The sequence below is a fragment of the Pseudoliparis swirei genome, chromosome 5 (assembly GCF_029220125.1).
Source record: "Pseudoliparis swirei isolate HS2019 ecotype Mariana Trench chromosome 5, NWPU_hadal_v1, whole genome shotgun sequence".
NCBI classification, from domain to species: domain Eukaryota; kingdom Metazoa; phylum Chordata; class Actinopteri; order Perciformes; family Liparidae; genus Pseudoliparis; species Pseudoliparis swirei.
In genome coordinates, this window is record NC_079392.1 from 8,912,178 (window position 1) to 8,934,507 (window position 22,330).

At 41.7% G+C, this 22,330-nt stretch overlaps 2 protein-coding genes across 6 annotated transcripts; one reads left to right on the top strand and one right to left on the bottom strand.

Moving 5' to 3' along the window:
• Positions 1-221: 221 nt before the first annotated feature.
• On the top strand, positions 222-6,000 carry tbc1d7 (TBC1 domain family, member 7). The gene is made up of 8 exons (XM_056414570.1): positions 222-440; positions 1,456-1,569; positions 1,867-1,947; positions 2,072-2,262; positions 2,616-2,753; positions 3,469-3,614; positions 5,025-5,154; positions 5,239-6,000. Exons 2-8 carry the CDS (start codon positions 1,458-1,460, stop codon positions 5,323-5,325), a joined length of 885 nt encoding a protein of 294 aa, XP_056270545.1. The 5' UTR covers positions 222-440; positions 1,456-1,457; the 3' UTR covers positions 5,326-6,000.
• LOC130193809 (phosphatase and actin regulator 1-like) lies at positions 5,601-22,243 on the bottom strand. 5 transcript variants are annotated; one of them, XM_056414566.1, is made up of 13 exons: positions 22,065-22,243; positions 13,287-13,451; positions 11,887-11,967; positions 11,113-11,217; positions 10,828-11,010; positions 10,484-10,736; positions 10,017-10,186; positions 9,017-9,173; positions 8,392-8,447; positions 8,241-8,302; positions 7,423-7,563; positions 7,251-7,327; positions 5,601-6,844 (listed from the first exon to the last, which is right to left on the bottom strand). In XM_056414566.1, the coding sequence occupies exons 1-13, from the start codon at positions 22,174-22,176 to the stop codon at positions 6,829-6,831; spliced, it is 1,578 nt and encodes a 525-aa protein (XP_056270541.1). In that variant the 5' UTR covers positions 22,177-22,243; the 3' UTR covers positions 5,601-6,828. The 5 variants fall into 5 exon arrangements, 3 of the variants coding, with proteins under 3 accessions (XP_056270541.1, XP_056270540.1, XP_056270542.1); XR_008831709.1 differs by having other exon boundaries at positions 7,251-7,563; XM_056414565.1 differs by having other exon boundaries at positions 5,601-7,563.
• Positions 22,244-22,330: the final 87 nt, after the last annotated feature.

Here is a 22,330-nt window from a genome sequence, read left to right on the forward strand (position 1 = left end):
GGAACGAATACAGATGTGGTTCTCCGTTTTTCCGTTTTTGGTTTCAAACGGAAAACGAAGAAATCACGTTATTTCCGTATTCCGTATTTTGAATGAAACAAAAAAACAAACGAACATTACGTACACGGACCTATACAGACAATGCCAGCTTCACCGTACTGCGCATGTGCGATACCCCATTCATTACCCGGAAGTGTTTCGGTCACAACAACAGTGGTGAACCAAAATGTTAATTTGTATATTTTTTTCTCTCCAGTGATAGGACAACGTCCACATAGCTAAATGGGCAATTAATTGAGTGGTCGTGTCGTTAATGATATACCGCTAGTTAGAAACGCTAAACATGTGCTATCTGTAGCTGTCGTTAACTGAAGTTATGCAGTTAGCGAGCTCGCTCACAGTCTATGTGATTCAGTTCGCGTGAAACACACCTGTGCAAGGTAGGAGTGATCATTTAATTTCACATTCATATATCTCTATGTTGCTCAACCACAATCTTTAAAATGGACTAAAACGAAATGCGTACGCCACTTAACACTCACGAAGGATTTGTCTCGGATTATGTGTCGCAGCTGGTTACACAGATTAATTTTAGCTGGCTGTAACATCGTTACAGTAACGTTAATTCAACGAGAGATATATAGTTAAATGAAATCATAATCTTCTCTGAACAGTGTTGGAGGAAGTAATCAGATCCCCTGAGAAAGTATACGTTTTGTTAGTTTTAACATACTGTTAAAAACGACTTCCTTACAAGTAAATGTCCTGCCTTTTTAAAATCAAAATTAGTGTAACCTTCACTAAATATAATCAGGAAATTGTACATAAACCTATTAAGGCACATTGTAGAAAAGGCATCTCATGTGACCCGTGTAATAGTATATTTCATTAATTAGTATTACTCATGTATTTATGTAAAATCAGGAATTTAGATTTGTTTTTGGATAAGGTGAAGCTACTTGTGTGTTTTTGCAAATAATGATTATTTTAAATATGTATTAATCTGTTTATGGTTTATTGATGCATAAGTAGATCGTTTGATATCTAAAACTTCTGAAAATGGTGAGAAATTATCCAGAGGCCAACGTGACACCATCAGTGAGAAACTTAACATTTGTGGAACTGGAACTATGACATGTTTATGTTTTGTATGCACCATATCTTATTTCCTAAAGGAACTAGTTACTAAAGCAGATAGTTACGAGTGCTGTAAAACGTCTCTTGCTTTTCTTCTGAAAAATAGTGGAGGAGAAGTATAAATTGTAATGGAAAGAGTTTGAGTTCAACTACCTCACGTTAGTACTTTGTTATATTCTACCACTGAGTCATAATATAAATACAATTAAAAAGACTGAATGTGTTGTGATCTTGTTTTAGTCTTGTTAAGATTTGTTTTGCCTCCTGTCTGCCACAGCTAATGCCATAATGAACTGCACACTAAATGTTTTTGACCAGGTATGGCTGACGACCCTCAAAGAAACTTTCGCTCTGCGTATTATGAGAAAGTGGGCTTTAGAGGAGTGGAGGAGAAGAAGTCTCTGGAAATACTGCTCAAGGATAATCCTCTGGGTAGGTAACTATTTATATTGACCAGCATTTCTATCTAAACACAGTTTGCATAGCGAAATTGGTTTGGGAACAGTCTTGGAGTTGCATGAGTACGCACCAGTGATGTCAATACGACACATCATACAGGTACATTCAGGCATATCGATAACAAATTACAATGGATTGTATTTCACCACAGATTGTTATTCCCACAACTGCTTCAACATCAATTCGGATTGATGTGTGTTGGTTGCTGGAGTTTTAGCAGCTGTAATTCAGTTCTTGTCCTGGTACCAATGTTTTCACCGTTCTCAATAGATCTAGAAAAGCTGAGCACCTTCAGTCAGAGGTTCCCCCTCCCCTCGATGTACAGGATCCATGTGTGGAAGGTATTGTTGGGTGAGATGCACGCACACATATCACGCACATCACGGAAATGGCTTGCATTTCCAAAAGTGCATATAAAAGAATCAAATGTGATCCATGCCAAGCAAATGCATTATAAATCATTGTGTTCCTTCAGGAATCCTACCTCCCCACAGTGACTCTCACACTATGGTGGGACGCTACAGGAAAGAGCAGTACCAGGACATCCTGGAGGCTCTGGAGGTGATGAGATACGTCAACTCTTCCACTCCCTCCACCCATATCTTCCTGCGCATGTTCCAGCTGGAGAGCCAGATGCTGGCACGGCGCTCTGAGACCTCAGACCCGGTAAGATGGTCATGTTTAAGACGGATAAAGCATCAGAAACACATTAGCTTGTACGTGGTAAAAAGGTACTAGATGATCGTGTTTAACCATCCACACACAATTTGAGATGTCGGCTGTGTTTTCGATGTTCAACTGATTGTCTAATGCAGAACTAATTAAACAAAACAGTGGGAATTGTGATACTGATGCAACCCCAAAGGGGATCCAGAGATGTGAGTGACCTTGGATGGAGAGGATTGTGTTTTTTTCCTGTGGCTGGATTTGTATACTTTTATATTAGTAAAATTCCTAGTGTCACGCTCAGTATGCAGACTGGAGGAGCTTGATATTAATGTGGTGTTTTTTTTCTTCAGGATGAAGAGAACGAGGACTTCCTCTCCATCAGTCACGCCATGGAGGAGATTGCAGATGATCCTATCGACTGCTATTGGCTGATCAAGTGTTTCGTCAATCAGTTCCACACAAAGTTTGGAGACTCGATACCCCACCTTGTAAGTGTGACACAATTATTGAGCAAAAAGTCTGTATTTATCATGGATAGAAAGACGAGATGCATCATGTCTTTGCTTCCCTCGATTGTTACATTGTTTTCCGGGGCAACAGCATCAAAAGTTGACATTGGCCATATGTTGTATCCCAGGGCTTAATCACCATTTATATATATTTCTTAAAGTGTGTGTGTGTATATATATATATATATATATATACAGGACTGTCTCAGAAAATTAGAATATTGTGATGAAGTTCTTTATTTTTCTGTAATAAATTAAAAAAACAAAATATCAATGCATTCTGGAAACAGGAACCCTTGCAGTGTGTTTAAGTTAATTAGACAATTCAAGTGTTTCTTAAGCTGTAAGCCATAATCAGCATAAATCAATAATAAAAGGCTTGCATATTTTTTGGTTGTTTGTATGAATCCAGAAATGCATTTTTTTGTTTTTTTAATTTAATTTAAAAAAAAAGAACTTCACAATATTCTCTAATTCTCTGAACTGTATATATATCCTGGTGTAGTTTTGAACATCATTGCTGGAACTCTGTGATGATAAGAAACAAATTATGAGTTTTTACATTTAATTTATAAAATGGCAGAATTTATATGACAAACTCAAGAATTTCGATCACATTATTTTTTTGAACGCACGTCTGTGTGAAATAAAGACTCGCCGTCTCTGCCCGCTCTGTCTTTTCGTTTTGGTGTAGCCGAAGAGCCTGGAGCATTATCTGAGTCAGGAGGATCCCCGACTGCTGAAGCATCTGAAGAACACTGGAGCCCTGGCCCAACTGCCCTATGGCCTCTGGTTCAGGCGCTGCTTTGCCGGTTGCCTGCCCGAATCCAGCCTGCAAAGGTCAGTTTACTGTCCACGGCACGCACCTGGCCACCATATCGGCACACGGCAAGAATTCATTCATTCACTGTTCATCCTCAACAGGCCGAGTCTGTCACAAACATGCGAATCAAATCTACTTTCTTTAACTGTTTAGAACAAGCTGAACAAAAGAATCCACAGCAGGAGGTGGAGATTCATACATATTCCTTAAAATGTTACTTTGAGGCAGATATATGAAGGTAGATTTGTATTTACTACGCAAACAAACAAACGTTTTTGAGAGCAAATGTCTGCTCTCAAATTAAAAACCTGTGCTCTTAAAATAAAAAAACATTTGCTTACACAAAAAAATCATGTGCTCTCGGGAAAAAAAAGTACGATTTGAGTTTGGACGGAGTGGGCGGGGCTTACGCTGCTGAAGCGAGGAGTTTCTATTGGTGGGTTTGACTTGCTCTTGGCTCGCTGCGCTAATGGGAGGTTAGGCGAGGATGACATGGCGATAAGTTGGCATAATATTGCTCTGTTTTGTCAAAAGTATTTTAAATGTAGCAGCACTTCACTTTTTTTAAAGAACGACTTTGATGTAATATGCGTTATGATGCCAACTTATCTCCATGTCCTCCTCACCTAACCTCCCGTTAGCACAGCAAGCCAAGAGCAAGTCAAACCCACCAATTTTTTTGTTTGCGTAATAAAGAAACAAATCTACCTTCATACAGTTACTTTACCGTTCAAGTTTGGTGTCACCCAGACAATTTCGTGTTTTCCATGAAAACTCACACTTTTATTCATCAAAATGAATAGAAAATATAGTCGAGACCTTGACGAGAATAGAAATGATTTTTATTTGAAATATTAATTTTGTTCAAACTTCTGGCTCGAAGGAAGGCCAGTTTTATAGCTTCTCTCACCAGCATAACTGTTTTCAGCTGTGCTAACATAATTGCACAAGGGGTTTCTAATCATAGTGTGATAGTTGCTGGAAATGGGCCTCTATACACCTATATAGACATTTCATTTAAAACCAGACCTTTCCACCTAGAATAGTAATTTACCACAAACAATTTAGAGTTTATTTCTGATTAATTTAATGTTATCTTCATTGAAAAAACAAACGGTGCTTTTCTTTGAAAAATAAGGAAATGTCTAAATTTTGTTCTTTTCTTTTTCAAAGTGACTCCAAACTTTTGAACGGTAGTGTATGTGTGTATATGTTGAGTGTTTACATTAATTGCTTGTCTTGAAAGCACCAGATTGAGTGAGAGGCCGACTAACTTTGTTTCATGTCTGAATACACATATGATGTCCTTAAGCCAGTTTGTTCTTTACAAATGACGAGACTGATTTATTTTTGACATCTTTAACTTTTTTAAATTCTTCAAACTGGTCAAATGAACTGATGCCTTTTGCTTATTATCATTTTCCTAGAGTGTGGGACAAGGTCATCAGTGGGTCCTGTAAAATCCTGGTGTTTGTGGCCCTTGAGATTCTGCTCGGCTACAAGATCATGTTGCTGGGAATCAGCCGGCCTGACGGCGTGGTCCGGTTTCTGTGCAATGTGAGCAAACGGTACATCGTTGCGTTGGTGTCCGAACATTTTGGTTCCCCCATGTCAAACCTCACCGCAACGTTTCCCTTCCAGATACCGCAAGAAAACACGGACGCCATTGTGACTAAAGCGATCGACTTGTGGCACAAATACTGTGGCACTCCAATGCACGCCATGTAGTCGCGAGGAGCTTCCCCCTCACAATGGAAGTCTGGGCGCACTTGTGAGATGCTTTCCCAAGATGCATCAGGATTGGCTCTTACAGAATGGATGAGTCTCTGCGGGACTGAACGGAAAACTCTTCATGAGCTACCTTCGGCGGACTTTGGAGCCACTCTTCTTTTTGACAACTCTCAGCTTTCCCCAAAGAATATGATGACCTGTACGTGGAAAAGACTGAAAGCTGCTGCTATGCAGAGCGAATGCAACAAAAAAAAAGGCAAGGAAGCATAAACTTTGTTTTTCCCCAAGTTTCTTTCTTTAGGAAACGTCATACATCATAGAAGACTCACAATAAATTAATACCCACATGCAGTTGTTCTGCTTTACAAAAACATTTGAAAAGTCTTGCTTACTTTCTTTACTATGTACAAGTCTTATAATTCTCAGAACATTTCTTTCAAAAACATTTTTAAACATACAAGAGACGGTAATAATACCCACGCTTGTACATACACACACGCACTTAGTCAGACATACCACACACACAACTGATCAACCAGTTCTCCCAATTGTATGGGTAAAACTGACTTATGAAGCTAATGAGGAGTAAACGATTAAAGGAAAGTGGCAGGGATTTCATATTTTGTTCCACCAAAGATTTATCTCTGACAATAAAATAAAGTCTACCTTGTAGTTTGGCAGAGAATTCTTTAACTTGTTTTCTGTGTTTACAGATAATTTGGCAACTTTAAAATTCCTGTAAACGATACCGTAGAGGCACAGTGACACCGTGGGTTACTGAACTCTCGACAGCAGTCACGCTGGGATGCATTCGAGATGGAGACTTCCACAGCAAGTCAAGTTGCTTTGGTTTAAAAATGGAAATCTGAAGTCTGAAAAGGGTTTTGAGCTCTTGAATGCAGCCCATATAAAGATGGGGAGAAAAAAAATCTGAAATTATTGCTCGGTTGATTAATGTGTACGTGTTGGGAGATCTAAATTCTCACTGTTACTGGCTTGCAGGGAGCATTTTGGCTCAAGATTCAGCTGACGTTTTGATTTCTGGCCAATTTGGGTGTCATCTAGGGAATAAAACTGCCAACACAAACTCCCCTGGGAAAGAAAGTCCATCTGAGAGGACAGCAAGAACATTTAAAAAAGGCAAGAAATCAATCTGTGTAAAATAAAGTGCCGTCTATATCCTTCAAATTGGCACCGATTCAGTTTTGACTAAAGCAGCGTTCATAAACAAGGTGCTGCAAAATAAACAAATGGCTGCCCCTTCAGGAAAAGCTATGAACATAAGAACATCTCCACTGAGGGGAGACGCCAGTTCAGAGATGAATCCATCTGTGTGTAACAGTGTTGATGTTTCCCGTAATGCCCGCAGCACACGGGTTGTGTTCATGTCCAGTCTGTCAGCTTGAGGTCAAAGGTGGAAAGCGTAGCCGTTTGATGGCAGCACGTCGGACCACTTGAGGCTCGGTGTGGGAGTATAAAAGCACGGCCGGTTATCTGATCTTATGGCCGATGAAACCTGCAAGGAGAACAGCAGCAACACAGAGAAAGTGAGTACTTTATTGAAATGCTGCTCTGGTGGTCTTTCACCCCAAAAAAATAAAAACAATTTTTTTGTTTCATAGATCATAAATCGAAATACCATACTGTTTTTTTATTTGTATACAATAAAATAGAGAACGGCTTTTTCAGTTACTTTACAACACTACTATGACTTTGTTTGACATACTATACGTGTTGAGTTTATGATGATTCCATAAAAGGCGTAATAAGTATGCAATGAAGTCGTATAAAAAAATAGTATAGTTTTATGCTTTTATTATATTTTACTTTGCCATATAAAAATGAAAGTCATTAGTCTATCATAAAAACATACTACAGTATGCCATGCATGTCATACTATATAATATGTTGGCATTTCTTACCTGGTAAAATGACGACTCGACTCGTGCACCTCCATCTCTGTGCTCTTAAACTCATTCAACTCCTTCCTGATGGCGGCCTGAACAACACACGCAGTACAGTATATGTACAAACTACTTTTAATCCAGAGTTCGGGAAGCATTGTTTGGAATGTGTCGTCGTGTGTTCGCTAACCTTATCAGCAGCCGTTAGCCGAGTCCACGGCTTGTCTGCTCTCCGGTCGTAGTCCTGAGCCTCAGCGAGCTCCACGTAGTCACTGAAGCGAATGAGGATCTTGGCCTCCCTCAGCTCCTCCACGGTGGGCCTCTGGCTGAGCTAGAGGGCGCAAGAAAGGAGACGCGTCACCGACGGTAGCTCAATGCCCCCCAACGTGGGTGCTGAGAGACAGTTCGGGCCTGGAAAGAAGCTGCTTCCTTTCTCTTGGCTGGGAAACACATTCCTTTCTATGTGCAATGTAAATATAATTAGGTTTTGAAATCAATAAAGTGAGAGAAGAACAAATGAATCACAATACTTAGTAACATATTAGACGGCAATCATAGAACCTCTGCAAGGAATAAACGGACAACTAAGCTTTATCCGTCCAATAACCTCAGAACTGCAATAAAACACACATTTGTATAATAATTAAATAATAATAATACATTACATTTCTATAGCGCTTTTCAAAATACTCAAAGACGCTTGTGTCATTCATTGTCTTTCAACGTTAATTGGATCTGTGTACATCAATCACTTGTGTTCCTTGGCTCCTCCCCTTTTCTCACAAAATACCATTCATATGTCTAAAAAAAAAGCAACATAATTGGATAGCCGGATAAAAAAAAAAATTTCATTTAAAAAGATGATTCACTGAACAGATGACACACTATACTCATGCTTTCAAAAAGTTGCATTCTGAAGGCTGGCAGTTCAGTCGCCATGGTGATTATTCCGGATGAGGTCGTGTAACTAACCATCGCATCGTGAAACCTGATGACGTCTTGGCTTACCTTTTTGGACAAATGTCTTATGATCTCGCTCTTCTCCTTCTGCTCCTCCAGATCGTTTCGAGCTGGAAGGTTGGAGAAAGAGAGCGTGATCAAACACGGGGACTATTAACACAGATCGGGGTTTTTCTCTTACCGTATGTAAGTTACTGACGTTTGAGTATGTTCCTCTGCTCCAGTTCCTCTGTTGATGGCCGCTGACTCAATCGCCTAAAACAAATAAATAAAAGAGACGGGTTCATTTCAGCAATTACTTTTTTGTGTTTTTTTTGTCTCGTAGAAAAGCAACGTTATTTCTCTTTTTAGAAGCTGTGCTTTGTGAGTTCATGGGCAGTCGGTGCAGCAATTCATACACTTGGTCAAAATGTTTGATCGTAAAGAACTAAAAAGATGCCGAGACCTGGGGGGGGGGGGGGGGGGGGGGGAGAAAAGAGAAGCCGGAAGATGTCTTTAGATTTACAGAACGTGTTTTATGTTTCAAAACTGCAACAATGTCATAATTTGTCATTAACAATTTGTAAGATATACACAGCTGTGGTGGATAAAATGTTTCAAATTGTGCGCTTCCACAACACATATATATAGATATCTATATATAGATATATAGATATCTATATATATAGATATCTATATATAGCGTGTGTTAAACTTTTCCGTTGTGTTACATCTACAAAGATGATTTAGAGGGCACACACAGCTCTCTCCCTGTGACAAGTTTCAAGAACACCAGACAAAGATAGACACTGTGTGTGTGTGTGTGTGTGTGTCCAGAGACTCACCGCGTCAGTTTGGTCGCCGTTTGTTGTCGAGCCTCGAACTTCTCTTGGTCCGACTGCATTGGCAGGATGTTTTTGTCCTCCAGATCGCTCTTCGTTGGACGGTTACCCAGCTTGATGGCCAGAGAGTCCTTCCGTAAAATCTTCATCGCCAGTCTGCCTGCAATGCCCAAGAGGCACAATGGATGTGGCGCTTTAATAATACTCACTCCACAAGCCGCTTGGAAGGATTTTCATCGATTTCTTTCCACTGCGAACATCATTTTATTGTTCATGTTTCGAGGTTTCCCCCAAAGGCAGAGAAGTATCTCCATCCTGTGATGCATTTAGATTCCAGATGATGATCTAACAGTTTGCTCACCCTTGTGAGTGTTTGTTTACCCTGAAGCTTAATATTTATCATAACATTGTAATATGACTAATGTTAGCGGAGGCACATTGCAGGCAGCTCGCATCTCGACTCATCTTGTAATGATCCACTGAAGACGATTGTTGCAGCTCTATGATGCTTTTGAGCCTCCTTTAGCCAGTTATTACAGCACATTTACTCTAGTTAGTCAGTATATCTGTTCTTATCAAACCAGCTCTGACAAATATACTCTACACTACCTGCCCACCACCACCACCTTCTGTGCTAAATCATTCACATTTATGGGAACACATTGCAGTTTCAAATTGAATGCTTCAAGCCATGTGCGACGTCGACGCTCATGACCTTATGGAAACATGTTGCCCGCATGTGTGCCTGTATGTATTGCGTGTATTTGGCCTTTATGTATTTTTCTCTCACGTGAACATTTGAAAACAAAACGGCAGACAACTGTTAAATGATACAGATTGACACTGGGGAGCCATTTGTGGTTACAGCACGAATTGTTCAAAGTTCAGAGTGGTGACCTTGAATGATGGGAGATAAAAGACATGGAGCAGGTTTGACTTTGGGGTATATTTGACTTTATACCCCCCAAATAAACACTACACAGAGAGGGAAAGAAACACCTACTTGAAAACAACGTATTGTCGTCGTCTTCGTCGTCTTCTTCTTCCTCCTCATCGTCATCTTCCTCGTCCTCTTCTTCGTCAGGCAGTTCCTCGTAGTCCGCCTCGTTAGGGAGGTTCTCTTTGTCGCCGTCACACTCGATCCTCCCCTTGGGAACCGCGTGCATCATGGAGCTGCAGGTTGGTGGGAAAGGGCAAAGGTCAGACGTGTGTGTGTGTGTGTGTGTGCTCCATGTCGCATAAAGTTGTGAAGTAAAAGCTGCATGAGAGAAATGGGTGATAAGTCTCCGGTTTTCTGCTATCCCACTTTATTGTCCATCACTGTTCCCTTAGTCAAAATAACATAATATAGCTACATGTATTTTATTTATTTTTACTGGATGGATGCCATAACCAATACAAATGTAAGTTAAAAAAAAAGAAGAATGTCTGTATGGTGATGAGCAGAATAATATGAGATTTGATCCACACCTCTCAAACCTCTGCATCGTAAGGGCAAGGGTCTTGTTGAGCTCCTCTATGATTCGGCTGTGGGGGTGGAGGGGTAGCACCCCGTACTGCACTGAGTGGCCGCCCATTGGGGCGTGGCTGTGAGGGTGGCACCTCTGGAAGGCGAGCGAGGACGGCTCCACGCTCCCCGCAGGTATGGCGATCATGAGCTTCTTTGGAGGAAGAGGAGGAGATAGCTTCGCAGACTTGCACGGCAACTTCACCGGGGCACCGTCTGCACGGAGGAGGAGGAGGAGGAAGAGTACAGAGATTAGACGTGTATACAAAGAGTTACACAAGTTTTTATAAACCTGCACCAAATGTACCTGCAATGTGATTCGGTAGCCTGTTGAAGGGCTTGGGTGGCGGCACAGGAGGTTGTTTGTGGAGCGTCGGCGGCCTGGAGAACGTCGATTCAGCACAATCGGCCGGATACACAAAGGACTTCTTCACGGGCTTCTGGTCCTGTTGACATGCGCCTTCTTTTGGCATCTGAAACTCCAGAGGGCCTGAGGATCAGAAACACGGAAATCAATTTTAAAAAACAGTCAGATGCTGCAATATGGAGGTGAGCGACGAGGCAGTGACGGTGGCGACGCTCTGCTGCCTACCTACAGCTGCAGCGGCTCCTTCCATCAGCTCAGTACCTTCAGACTCTGACTGGCCGGAGCCGTTCTCCATCTTCACCTCCTGGAGTACAGCCGAGGAAGAGCCGCCTGGACACACAGGGGACAAGAGGAGGAAGAACATCCAAAACAGGGAAATTGAATGATAAAAGTCAGAGGAGGCATGTGTTGCAGTCCTTTTTTCTTCTTTTTTAAATCCTGATTAAATACATAACAATGTTCAACTCATAAATAACTCATTTTATTGAGAAAATGTATTAAAAGAATAACATGCCGATTGAGTTAAGTTACCACGGCACATAGAGGTGCAACAATGATGATGCCTATTGTTTGAAAATGATTTAAATCAATTTCATGGTTTATATAATACAATGTGATATGGTTCATTTATGCAAAATAAACAAAATGTCTAAAATGTTACCTTGTTTTGCATGGCATTAGAAAAAAAGCTTTTTACATGTGAAATACAAAAGTTTCAATGCCAAATAACTTAAGTCAGCAATAATCTGGAACCATTAATCAAGAATGTTTAACGCTCGATTGCGTCATCAAGATTCTGACATAAATAACAGGTATTATTTATTATCGACCACAAACTGAAAGAGTTATTCCAAAAATGACGAGAGGGAGAAAAAGAAGCAAACCACTTTGAACCTGATACAATGTAAAATGTCAAGGACAATAAATAAACTAACACATTTGCTAATGAACTGTTTGTTTCAAAATGTTACATTTGAGTCCCACATTTGATTAAATCACCTTTCTCATAAACCTCCTTCAGCACTCCTTTCTTGATGAGCTGCTCTCTGCTCTGGCGAGTGGACATTTTCCTCTCCAACACTGAGGGTGAAAAGACATGAAGTTGAATAAACAACCACGAATAGAAAGACCACTTGTTGCAGGAATAATATGTGACCTCTGAGCGACACACACGAGTCCAGCAGTAACACACGATGCTCCCAATGCGTTTCTACCTGTGTGCCTCAAAATGAAGGCCATATTGTGTTTTATTGGCATGCAGAGAAAAGGGAAGCCACCTGCTGTGACAGCTGGGAGAACAGCTTGGCTGGAGGACGTCTCTCTTCACCCTCTGCTGGGTCTCTCAGTAGTAACATTTCACAGTTATTGTTGCATTGTTAAATATAGCAGAGAAGCTATTATGTACCAACATCCACATTCACTCAAATACTGCAGCTAACATGGAGTTAATTCATTGAAATAATATTTCGTTGTCTCAGTACTTGTACTCTGTGCAATGACAATAAATGTAATCTGAATCTGAATTAAAGCTATTTAGTTGCTGCAGTAAACATTCAACTTCACGCCCACAGCTGTTGAATTTGTAATTAACAGCTTTTATTAATGTTTGAAGAGAGTAAATCAAATGTAAACTGTGAACATTAACTACTACACCAGAACAGCAAAGTTCAAAATATTTCACTATATCATTCATTACCTTCGCATTGAAAATGCGGAAGGTTATGTTTTGATCGCCGTGTATTTATTTATTTATTTATTTGTATGCGTGTTACTCGCATAACACAAACAGTATTAAACCGAATCGCATGAAATTTGGTGGGATGATTGGTTATTATCCGGGGACCATTTGATTAGATTTTGGGATCGATCGGGTCAAAGGTCAAGGTCAAGGTCATGAACAGGTCAAAATCTTCTTGAATCGCATGAAATTTGGTGGGATGATTGGTTATTATCCGGGGACCATTTGATTAGATTTTGGGATCAATCGGGTCAAAGGTCAAGGTCATGAAAAGGTCAACATCTTCTTTTTACCATAGCACGGTCAATTTTCATCTAATTGGCATGCAGCTAATGCCAAAATGTTCATAATGCAATGCCCAATCTTGTGCTATGCGAAGGTATGAGCTCTACCGAGTGCCCATTCTAGTTATTAGTGTGTTTGGTAGTTTACTGTCTTTTGAGAATTATTACACTCTATTTTCATTGGAGTCAAATTTTTCCACTGAAGCATAATCAAAGATCGTCTATCTTTGCTGCAGCCTCTATATCACACACTGCTCTGCAGAGCCATTCATCAGTGCACTGTTGCTCGGTGACAGAGGGAGACGGGTCTCTCCCCCTCCCTTTATAGCTCATGACTCCAGGGGGTAATTATGTGACGAGGTGTTTCTTGTTCTCACCCGCAGAGGTCTGCTTGAACTTTTCACTCTTCTTCTTCCTCCATTTCCAGGGTTTAAACAGACGTCCCAGGGAGGCGAATTTGCTCCGCCGCCGAATGGGAGGCGTGTGTGTGCCGGGAACCAGCGAATCAGAGCGCATCGCTGTCAACCTCTCCACTTCCTCGGCTGGAAAAGAAGAACGGGAACAAAAAGGTCATGAACAGGCAGGTGCTTCATTGCGATGTGTCTGTTACTTACGACACAATTATATACGGTGAAGGGAAAAAAACCTTCTACGTCAGGAAGTAAGTAAACATCCAGCTGTCGTATTGCATATTTTCTGTAATACTGACCTTCTTAAAGACAGAGTTAATACAAAACAGATGATCATGAGGTCTCTGATTTAAATGTGGGGCAGTGGAGAGAAGCTTTAATGAAGCTCAAGTAACGAAAAAGCTCTGCAAGGCCTGACAGAGAGGAACTAAATGTGTTACAGTTCTTGCACTGTCATACATATATCCTTGTACATATATTGTGTAGAAATATATATATATATATATATACAGTATATGTATATATATAATATAACTATATATATAACATATATATAGTTGTATTATACATATATATATATATAATATAACTAGATCCATATATATATACTGTATATATTGCAAAATAATTCATGTGTTAGAAAAAAAAAATCTACAAATCTGTATCAGCGAATGATTAATTAATTTTAGTCGAATGATCTGCTCTAGCCTTTACAAGATATCAGTTCCCATTTCTTTTTGCACTTTTACAGAAGATCTCAAGAGACCGCCAGTTCAAAAGAAGGTTCAATTTCCGAGTCCCCGTCGGAAATGTCTTCAGAAAGTCTTATAAAGCCATACCTAGGGCTTTGATGCGTTTTAACTATCGTAATCTTGCTGTTCAGAGAGGTGGCAAATACATTATGTTGATTCTTCTACTGTATGTACTTCAAAATAGTTTGAAAAATGTGAAAATATTACCAGAGACGTATATCTCTGTTGGTTATATACAGATGCATCAGAGTGAGAGTATAAGGTACAAATTACTCTGTGCTATATATATATATATTTATATGTACACTATAGTTCAGAAAATGAGAGCATGTTGTGTGTGTTCTGTGGAGGCCAACAAAGGGTCACAGCAGATTGTCGTTACACATGTCTACCACTAGGCGGAGCTCACTCACACGTAATGAGGCTGACATTAATTGACAGCTGGACTACGAGGTGCAGACTATCTATCAGAACCGAGTCCGTTATCTCCTCCGTGTCACAACAGGGAGCTGGGGGCATACAGATCCGGGGACCTGTGTGTTTGAAGGAATTATATTCGAATAATTTCACTCATGTGTGATGCTGATGTTGATATGGAACACCATGAGATCAAAAGCACAAGCTGTATTTTCCTGACTGTAGACGATGAGTCGCTCTCACATTCAAGCCAAGTACACGTTTTTGTATCAGGAGATGAAAGGGGAACAGTTTAGTGAACACGCGTCCTCTCTGGAACGAGCCCTCCTTCTTTAAATAACTATCAGGCCTCCCGTTCCTCTCTCACTTACAAGCAGTAAGCGTTCAGATCCTCAAATTAAATAAAGGTACAAATAACACATTGAAAATATTACCTGACTGAAAGTTTGTGAATATAATCGGCAAAATGCACTTAAGGGATTAAATGAAAAAAGTCCTCAAAGCAGAGGAGTGTCTCCTGTGTGTTGAAGTTTGATTATTACTACTTTACATGAATGTAAAAAAAGCACGATGATTTTCTTTGTCCAACAAGTACAAATGAACAAGTGTTGTTGGGTAGTTTAATTTATCACAAAACATCCTATTTTACTAGCTCCTCATATCCTTTCATACGCTCTTTTGTGCAAAGGATTTTTTGGTGAGACTGCAGGTAAGACTCACATTACACACAAGAGACACAGAGTAGCATTGATTGCTCTATAACTCACAGGAAGTATTTTGATATTTGATGCGAGCACATTTTGCCAATAACATGTTTACATTTCTACTTTTACTTAAGCATCAGCTGTAAAAATACTCTTCATGCAGGTTGGCCCATTTCAGAGTGTTATATCTGTCGGGTGCAGACTGAAATGTCTAAACTGTGGAGCTAAACTTTTGGAGGGATAGTCATTTAATTTGGTAGAGATATCTATGGCTTACTGAGTATGAATCCTAAAGACTCTGCATGGGGATCTTCTGATTGTTCCTCTAGCACCACAAGCAGGTCAACACTTGACCTTGTCCAGCACGTTTTATTTATTACCCAATATAAACTCTTTCCCATCAGCTTCAGCTGGGCTTTGTGTAAACTGCTAATTAAAAAATGTAAACAAACCGTGTACCTTTGAAACTTCCACATGTTAACACCATCTTTAATGTACTGTATTTGACTGCCGGGCTGACTGCAGTTAATTCGAGCTGTCCTCCAGAGATTGTTGTAGTGCTTTTCCTCTCATTCACACACACACACACACACACACACACACACACACACACACACACACACACACACACACACACACACACACACACACACACACACACAGACACAGACACACACACCGTTAGTGGTTTAACTACAGTCATCAGGATTTGGGGTTTAGTGTCTTCAGTGTCGTTTTGACATGTGGGCGGGAGGAGGCGGGGCCACTCTGCCTCTTGAGCCACAGCCCAGAACTCCTCAGCTCAGAATTACAGTGAGCTTATTTACTTTTAAGCACATAAGTGTTACTGCATGTCTTGAAAATTAATAATGATGGAGAGTTGGTATATAAGTAGCACACAATATGATTCATTCAAATCCCGGAGCTGCACTGGAGTGCAGTGTTCACTGAGGTAAAGTCCCACTTAAATCCTGAGAAAATCAATACACCAGTATTCCCAAACATGAATTGAAATAAAAATAAAGTGAAGTCTAATTAGTCGGAAGATATTTTATTATGTCATGTTATTTTTATGCTGTATCTCATTTCATTCCACCCCCTGTGTGTCTTGTTAAGCTGAATGACAATCCTCATAACCACGAGAAATATAAGTGTCATTTAGTTTCAGTCCTCAGAAAGGTGTCAGGAGCACACATACACACTCGCGAGACAACAGGTGTGCCTGTCACATCAGAGAGAGCCTTGCATCCTCTGCCCGTGGTGTGCACAGCTGTGAGATTATTTTAGATCTGCGAGACGCTGAGCTCTTCGCATCTGTCTCAGCGTAAACCATCCTGTCCAGCGGCGTCCGTATTCCGGTACCAGCCGTCTAAGCGCGTCTCTCTCGTGAACCGTCCAGACGCGTGGCCTCATCAGCACACAGTACGCCTGGAGGGTTTCTTATCTCTGTGCCTTTTTACTGGGATGGAGAAGCACCGACTGACTTTGACCTGCCTGGGCGGGGAGTCACACATCTCTGTGGGGCCACGTCTGCCTCGCAGCTCTAACGAGCTTCCACGCCGTCTCAGAAGCTCGTTAACCGACTCTTCTGATATTAGGATGTCAAAATAGATCTCAGAGGTGAACTTTCATACTGCACATGCATATTTTGGCTCAGGATGGCTATATGTGTTTAATTGACCAAGGAATCAAATTAAAACTATAAATCACATTTTTTTGGAAACACCCATGTGGATAAAGTGCTGTCCACCAGAGAACGTAGCTCAACAATGAAACAAACACTGACCTAAGCATTAGGCACAATTAAACAGCAATAAACATAGGCACAAGTTTAAAAAAAAGAAAAAAAGAAATCTGCCACTTCTGGAGGATTCAAACACAGTAGAATCAAAGTATGTTTTCATATTTTCACTCTATCGGATAGTGGGGGGTGATGGGCCACAGTCTTAATGGGGCAGCAACAGCTCAACCCTGAGCTCAGGTTCAGCCAGGAGCCCCAAGTCAACCGACCTTAAGGACCTACGGGAAGAATAAAGGGTTCCTCTGAAATGGACCCTTTCTCTGCGTGATTTGTTTAGATAGTAATTTTAGTTGAAAAAAAGGTGTATATATTGAATATATTGCACTTTATATTTATCTTGTAAAGTCACATGAGTAATGGATGAACTGTATGTGTACACACTGGAAACAACTGCATATCCCGAGGCAGGAGAGCCGTGGAAAGAGGGATCCTCCTCCATAGCTCTTCTTTTAGTCAATGTTTTCCTGATCCAAATTAGGCTAAAGACAGAGTGGTCATATATTGTACAAATTGTAAAGCCCTTTGAGGCACATTTCTGATTTGGGTTTGCTGCATGAATAAAACATATTACCGGTAGCCTAATTTGTGATGTGTTTGTTATGTTTTCTTACGATAAACTGATCTTATGCATCTGGTTTAAATATACCACACAGGGCTACACATATCAAAGAGAGGCTGCAAAACAAAGAATAGTACAACACAGTAGGCAACCAACAAGGAATTAACCAGAAATGATATTACGGAATGCGCCATGCACAATTCACAAAAAAATAGAGCCTGACCTATATTTGCGTGGATAATGTTTTGGAAAAAGAGTAATCTTAAATAGATATATTGGCTTGTATTTTTTTTGTATAGTTATAGGTACAGATAAATGCAATGTGTTTTTCAAAGAATCTTTTGGTATTTTTGGCTTCAGTAACTGACAAATATGATGAAGAGTAAACTCACACTAAGAAATTCCTTTCCAAGGTTAGATTATTGACATAACGGATGCTGTGCCATCACATTAATAAAAATAAAAAATACATATCTCCAGTGGTTAAATAGCAGATGTGAGCTCAAATAATAATACAGAAAACAATAAAACTTAATAAAAAAAACCACTATCTTCGTACACTCATCCTGGGAGCAAATATAAAAGCCTGATACATTTTTCCCCCAGTGAGACCCATAATGCAATGCACCCAGAAGACACATCATCTGACATGTGATTAATGCAATAGATCCAGACATGATGTTTAAAGGCTGTCAAAACGCATTCAGGAAAATAAGAATCACTGAAATGGATTCGAAGTGTAGGCAAAAGTAACGGTGGCCCAAAAGATGTTCTTATATTACCATACCAGCTTATTGCTAATCTATAAAGCATTAGTTTTGATTATAGCCATTGATTACGACACAGTAACCATTTTGTAAGGTTACTTATAAAGCGCTTCCAACATTGAACATACTCAAAAAGGTCAAAAGAGCTTTAATTATTTGTGTGCTAATGATTTAGGGAATTTCCCCACAATGCAATGTGCAGAGGACCAAGAGGAGTCGCAGAACACATTCAAGCAAATAACAAAAGGTGGCGAGACACTTCTGGGAAAATCTGGACGGTGGGCCCCCATTTTGTTTTTTATTTTGTGTACAAGGACACACAGGCATGTGGTGGTGCACGTGTGTGATGTGACACGCAGTCAAGCCAACAGTTTCACGTGTGTCCAATTATCAACAGATGGCTGTAAAATGCTCAAGAAACACAGCAATGGGGTAAAAAAACTCTCATATCTACATCAATCAAGGAATCGGCCCATTGCCCAGACCAAAAACAATCCACGCTTCAAGCTCCTGTCCTATGACATCATACCAGCTAAAAGACCTTCCCAGTATCTTGATTGTCAACTGAGGTCGGAGCCAGACTCCTTCCCTGGCTCAGGTTCTTTCTCTCAGCACAATGGTTAGCTTGTCTGAGCTGAAAGGATGAACCGGCATGCCAGTGGAGGAAGAGTAAAGGGTTTTGTGGGATGTGTGGTGGCAGGCTCCGAAGCAGGAAGTAGTCCTCTGCATTTAAAGCCCTTCTGCACCCTCCCAGTATCCCTTTTATAGTCTGTGTGTCCAGGTATCTACAAGGCCTGGCTAATATGTGAAGATATAGCGGTGTAGATGTATGTGCATGGGAGCTAGACAAAAAAAGTATCTTTTAGATAGTGGGCGGGATTGTGTGTGTGTGTGTGTGTGTGTGTGTGTTTCCACTGTGCCAGTCTTTATATTGAAATTCATAAGCCTCCATCCTGCCACCCTGCCCTCCTCCTCAGACTCTTCTTGCTCACCATCCTCTTCTCATTTAAGACCTCTCCATCTCAGTCGCTCATTCAGGTCTTTATTGGAGCTTTCTGTGTGTGAATGAGACTGGTTATGCCTGCGTCTTGGTCTTTGTGAGAAGGACTAAGCTCTAACTGAGCTGGCCTGGATTTGCATTGCTGAAGCAGAGCGGTGCTGCCTGGGAACCGGATCGGCTCAAAGCGCAAAAGGACTGCCAGGGTATTAAATGGATCGCCTCTCGCAAATTAGCATACAAAAATAGAATAAATAAAAGATGACTCTTATTAACTTCCTCAACCATGATTGAATGGAAGGTACATTCTTACAATCACTCAATTTATCATTATTGTTATCCTAATATTGAGTTAAATAACTGTATATAGGAAAAGGGTTGCTTGGAGTGACAAACCAACAGATCATCAGAGCCATCACAGCTTTTTCGCCTCTTTTAGCTCGTTGTTTTGGTTTTACAGACGACCTCAGTCTGGTTGTTAGCAGCTGTTTTCAGCATACAGCCTCTGACAAACCAGCACTGCTTGCCCAGCAGGTTAGAGACTGATGCCATTATCCATCAGCTGTCAACGTCAACTTCAAGATCCTCAGAAAAGACCCCGCAGGAAAAAACAACAATACCCCAAATGGCTGGGTAGAGGAATGTCCAATATGTTGATGGAACAAGAAGACAACGACTATATGTGGGATACGGAAACTAGTAGTTTCATGAAGATCACGTTGGGATTCAACTTTCTCTGCATATTCGAGACTCAGCAGACTTCAAGATCTGTGAGTACATTCATGTTTCATATGTATTCTCCCCAAACTGTTTCTAATACTGATCAAGTCGATGAAGGCCAAGAGTTCAACGTGAGCGAGCAGAGTGATGATTCTGCACTAAATCACAGAAATGAATCATCGAGTAACGCTCAAGAGAGCAACAGCAAGCCGTTCGGTGATTGACTCTTGTTTACTACATCCAATACTCATATCCAGTCAGCCTCACACACACACACACACACACACACACGCACACACACGCACATGTAGACCGGGCAATCATGCACACTGAAGATGGCAGGAATATTTGTCACATATGAATTGGGACACACATCAAAGAAAAGAGTGGGCTGGATTTATGCAAAAATAACAGCAGCTAAACACACGAACATGAATTAAATGAGAAGCAGGTGAGTGGGTGGGCAGATGGATGACAAATATATGATATTAGACCAAAACATTCTTTTTTCTAGTGGTGATAGGAAAGAGAACAGGAATGTTTCACGGTTAAAGAAGAAGGTGGGAAGAAAAATATCCCGCTGTAGCTGGCAGTGCCTGCTGGGTTCCTGATGATGCACAGCCCCCCCCCCCCCACACACACACACACCTCCTTCAGATTCAAGTCGTGCCTGGTGGAAAGCCTGACACAAAGCTCCAAGAATGAATAGTGTTACTCATATCGGCGAAGGCTCGGCTAATCTCGCTAAGAGGAGGTGCTGCGTTTAACAGGAAACAAAATGGAGAGGAAGATTGTTGAGGGCCAGAGAGAAGGCAGCTGAGAGAGTATGAATAGGTGGGTCAGAGCATCACGAGTCATAAAGGTCTAAGCAGGCTAAAGAAAAGGGGGATGGAGGGGAGGGGGGAGATAATTCCTGATCTCATTAAGATTAATGCACGGCTGATATTTTATTATTGTCATGCTAAATCAGCATCGAGCATTTATGCATGGCAATTACTGACCACGGTATTGGAGGCTGCATGTTGAAGAACACAGTGGTGAGAAATAAAGACATAGCCAGAACAATAGCCAGGCAGGGGAATTGTCTCCAGTTGTCTACTGAAAATGTAGGCCCGGGTTGAGCCACTGCCAGGCACGCCATGTGACTGGGATTTGTCACATCGGAAAATTCTGGGGGAGGGTCGAACACAATAAAAGAAAAAAGAAAAAAAGAAAGCCCTCTCATACATGTAAAGTGGATGATCACCAACAGAGGAACGCCGGTTCCGTGCAAAATCCTCTGGACTCGGATCGCCTCTTCTGCTCGGTGGCATTTCAGCACCGAGGGGGAGTGGACAGCTCCGCGCTGATGCGATGTTCAAGCAGCCCCTCTCGGGGAGGAGGAGGAGGGTGTTCATGGGGGAACATAGGTGAAGCTCTACATTCACACCACGGTGTCGATGATCCAGGCTTCACGACAGCAGGCCACCGTGACCATGGCAACAAAGGAAACACTACTTATCTCCCCTGTTTACGTGCGCGCACAAAACGGCGACGAAGCCAGAGCATCCGCTCCGCAGCCTCTTCTCCAAAACAACTGCATTTTAAATGGCTAGCCAGAGGCGGCCAAGTTTGCATGAGCGTTTTCACTGCAGCCGACCATCAAGGCGGAGTCTGGTCGGGGCGACAGTCACCAATCGCCCTGTAGCCATAATTAAGCTCCCCGTACCTCACCGCGCCTCGCAGACCGTGCATCGCATGTGTATTTGGAGTAAAATCGATAGCCTGACGTGGCTATACGCATTCTCCACTCCTCTCTCCCTGCGCGTGAGTCACTGCATGGTGACCATGCACCCAGGTGCAGCGGAGCGCCATGGGTACCGTCAGAGCTGCACAATGAAAGCCCAAAGTCATGCCGGTGCGTGGGAACTGATAACTAACACGATGGGGCGATTTCTCTCACTGCGATTGCCCCCCGACCACCTCGTGGAGGCTGCTAACACACCCAGACACGTAATGGTAGAGCACCCGTGTCACCGGCTGCCATACCTGTCTCCAGGTGCAGAGAGATCCTCGCCTCGTTGATGTAAGGCGTGTCACTCTTGGACCGGACCCTCCGGATCGGTCTGCGATCTACCACCTCATCCGGGGCCGCCGCCATGTTCGGCCAGCCGGGCAGCGTCCACTGGCGACCGGCGGGACTGCGAGAGATTCGGCGCCGCAGCAGCCTCTCGTGCACCGGCTCGGGCAGACGGTGTTGGAGGAGGGCGGGCTATTGTAATGGTGACGAAGGGGGGGAAGGATGGGAGGAGAGA

What these genes read in the sequence shown, in the direction of transcription:
- tbc1d7 (XM_056414570.1), top strand. Translation starts at nt 1,458, where the DNA reads ATGGCTGACGACCCTCAAAGAAACTTTCGCTCTGCGTATTATGAGAAA. An exon ending in GCTCAAGGATAATCCTCTGG is followed by an intron (nt 1,570 to 1,866) that starts GTAGGTAACTAT and finishes CGTTCTCAATAG; the next exon opens with ATCTAGAAAAGCTGAGCACC. An exon ending in GCTCTGAGACCTCAGACCCG is followed by an intron (nt 2,263 to 2,615) that starts GTAAGATGGTCA and finishes TTTTTTCTTCAG; the next exon opens with GATGAAGAGAACGAGGACTT.
- LOC130193809 (XM_056414565.1), bottom strand. Translation starts at nt 22,176, where the DNA reads ATGGCGGCGGCCCCGGATGAGGTGGTAGATCGCAGACCGATCCGGAGG. An exon ending in CTCTCTGCACCTGGAGACAG is followed by an intron (nt 13,452 to 22,064) that starts GTATGGCAGCCG and finishes CTTCTTTTCCAG; the next exon opens with CCGAGGAAGTGGAGAGGTTG. An exon ending in AGGAGCCGCTGCAGCTGTAG is followed by an intron (nt 11,011 to 11,112) that starts GTAGGCAGCAGA and finishes TCTGATCCTCAG; the next exon opens with GCCCTCTGGAGTTTCAGATG.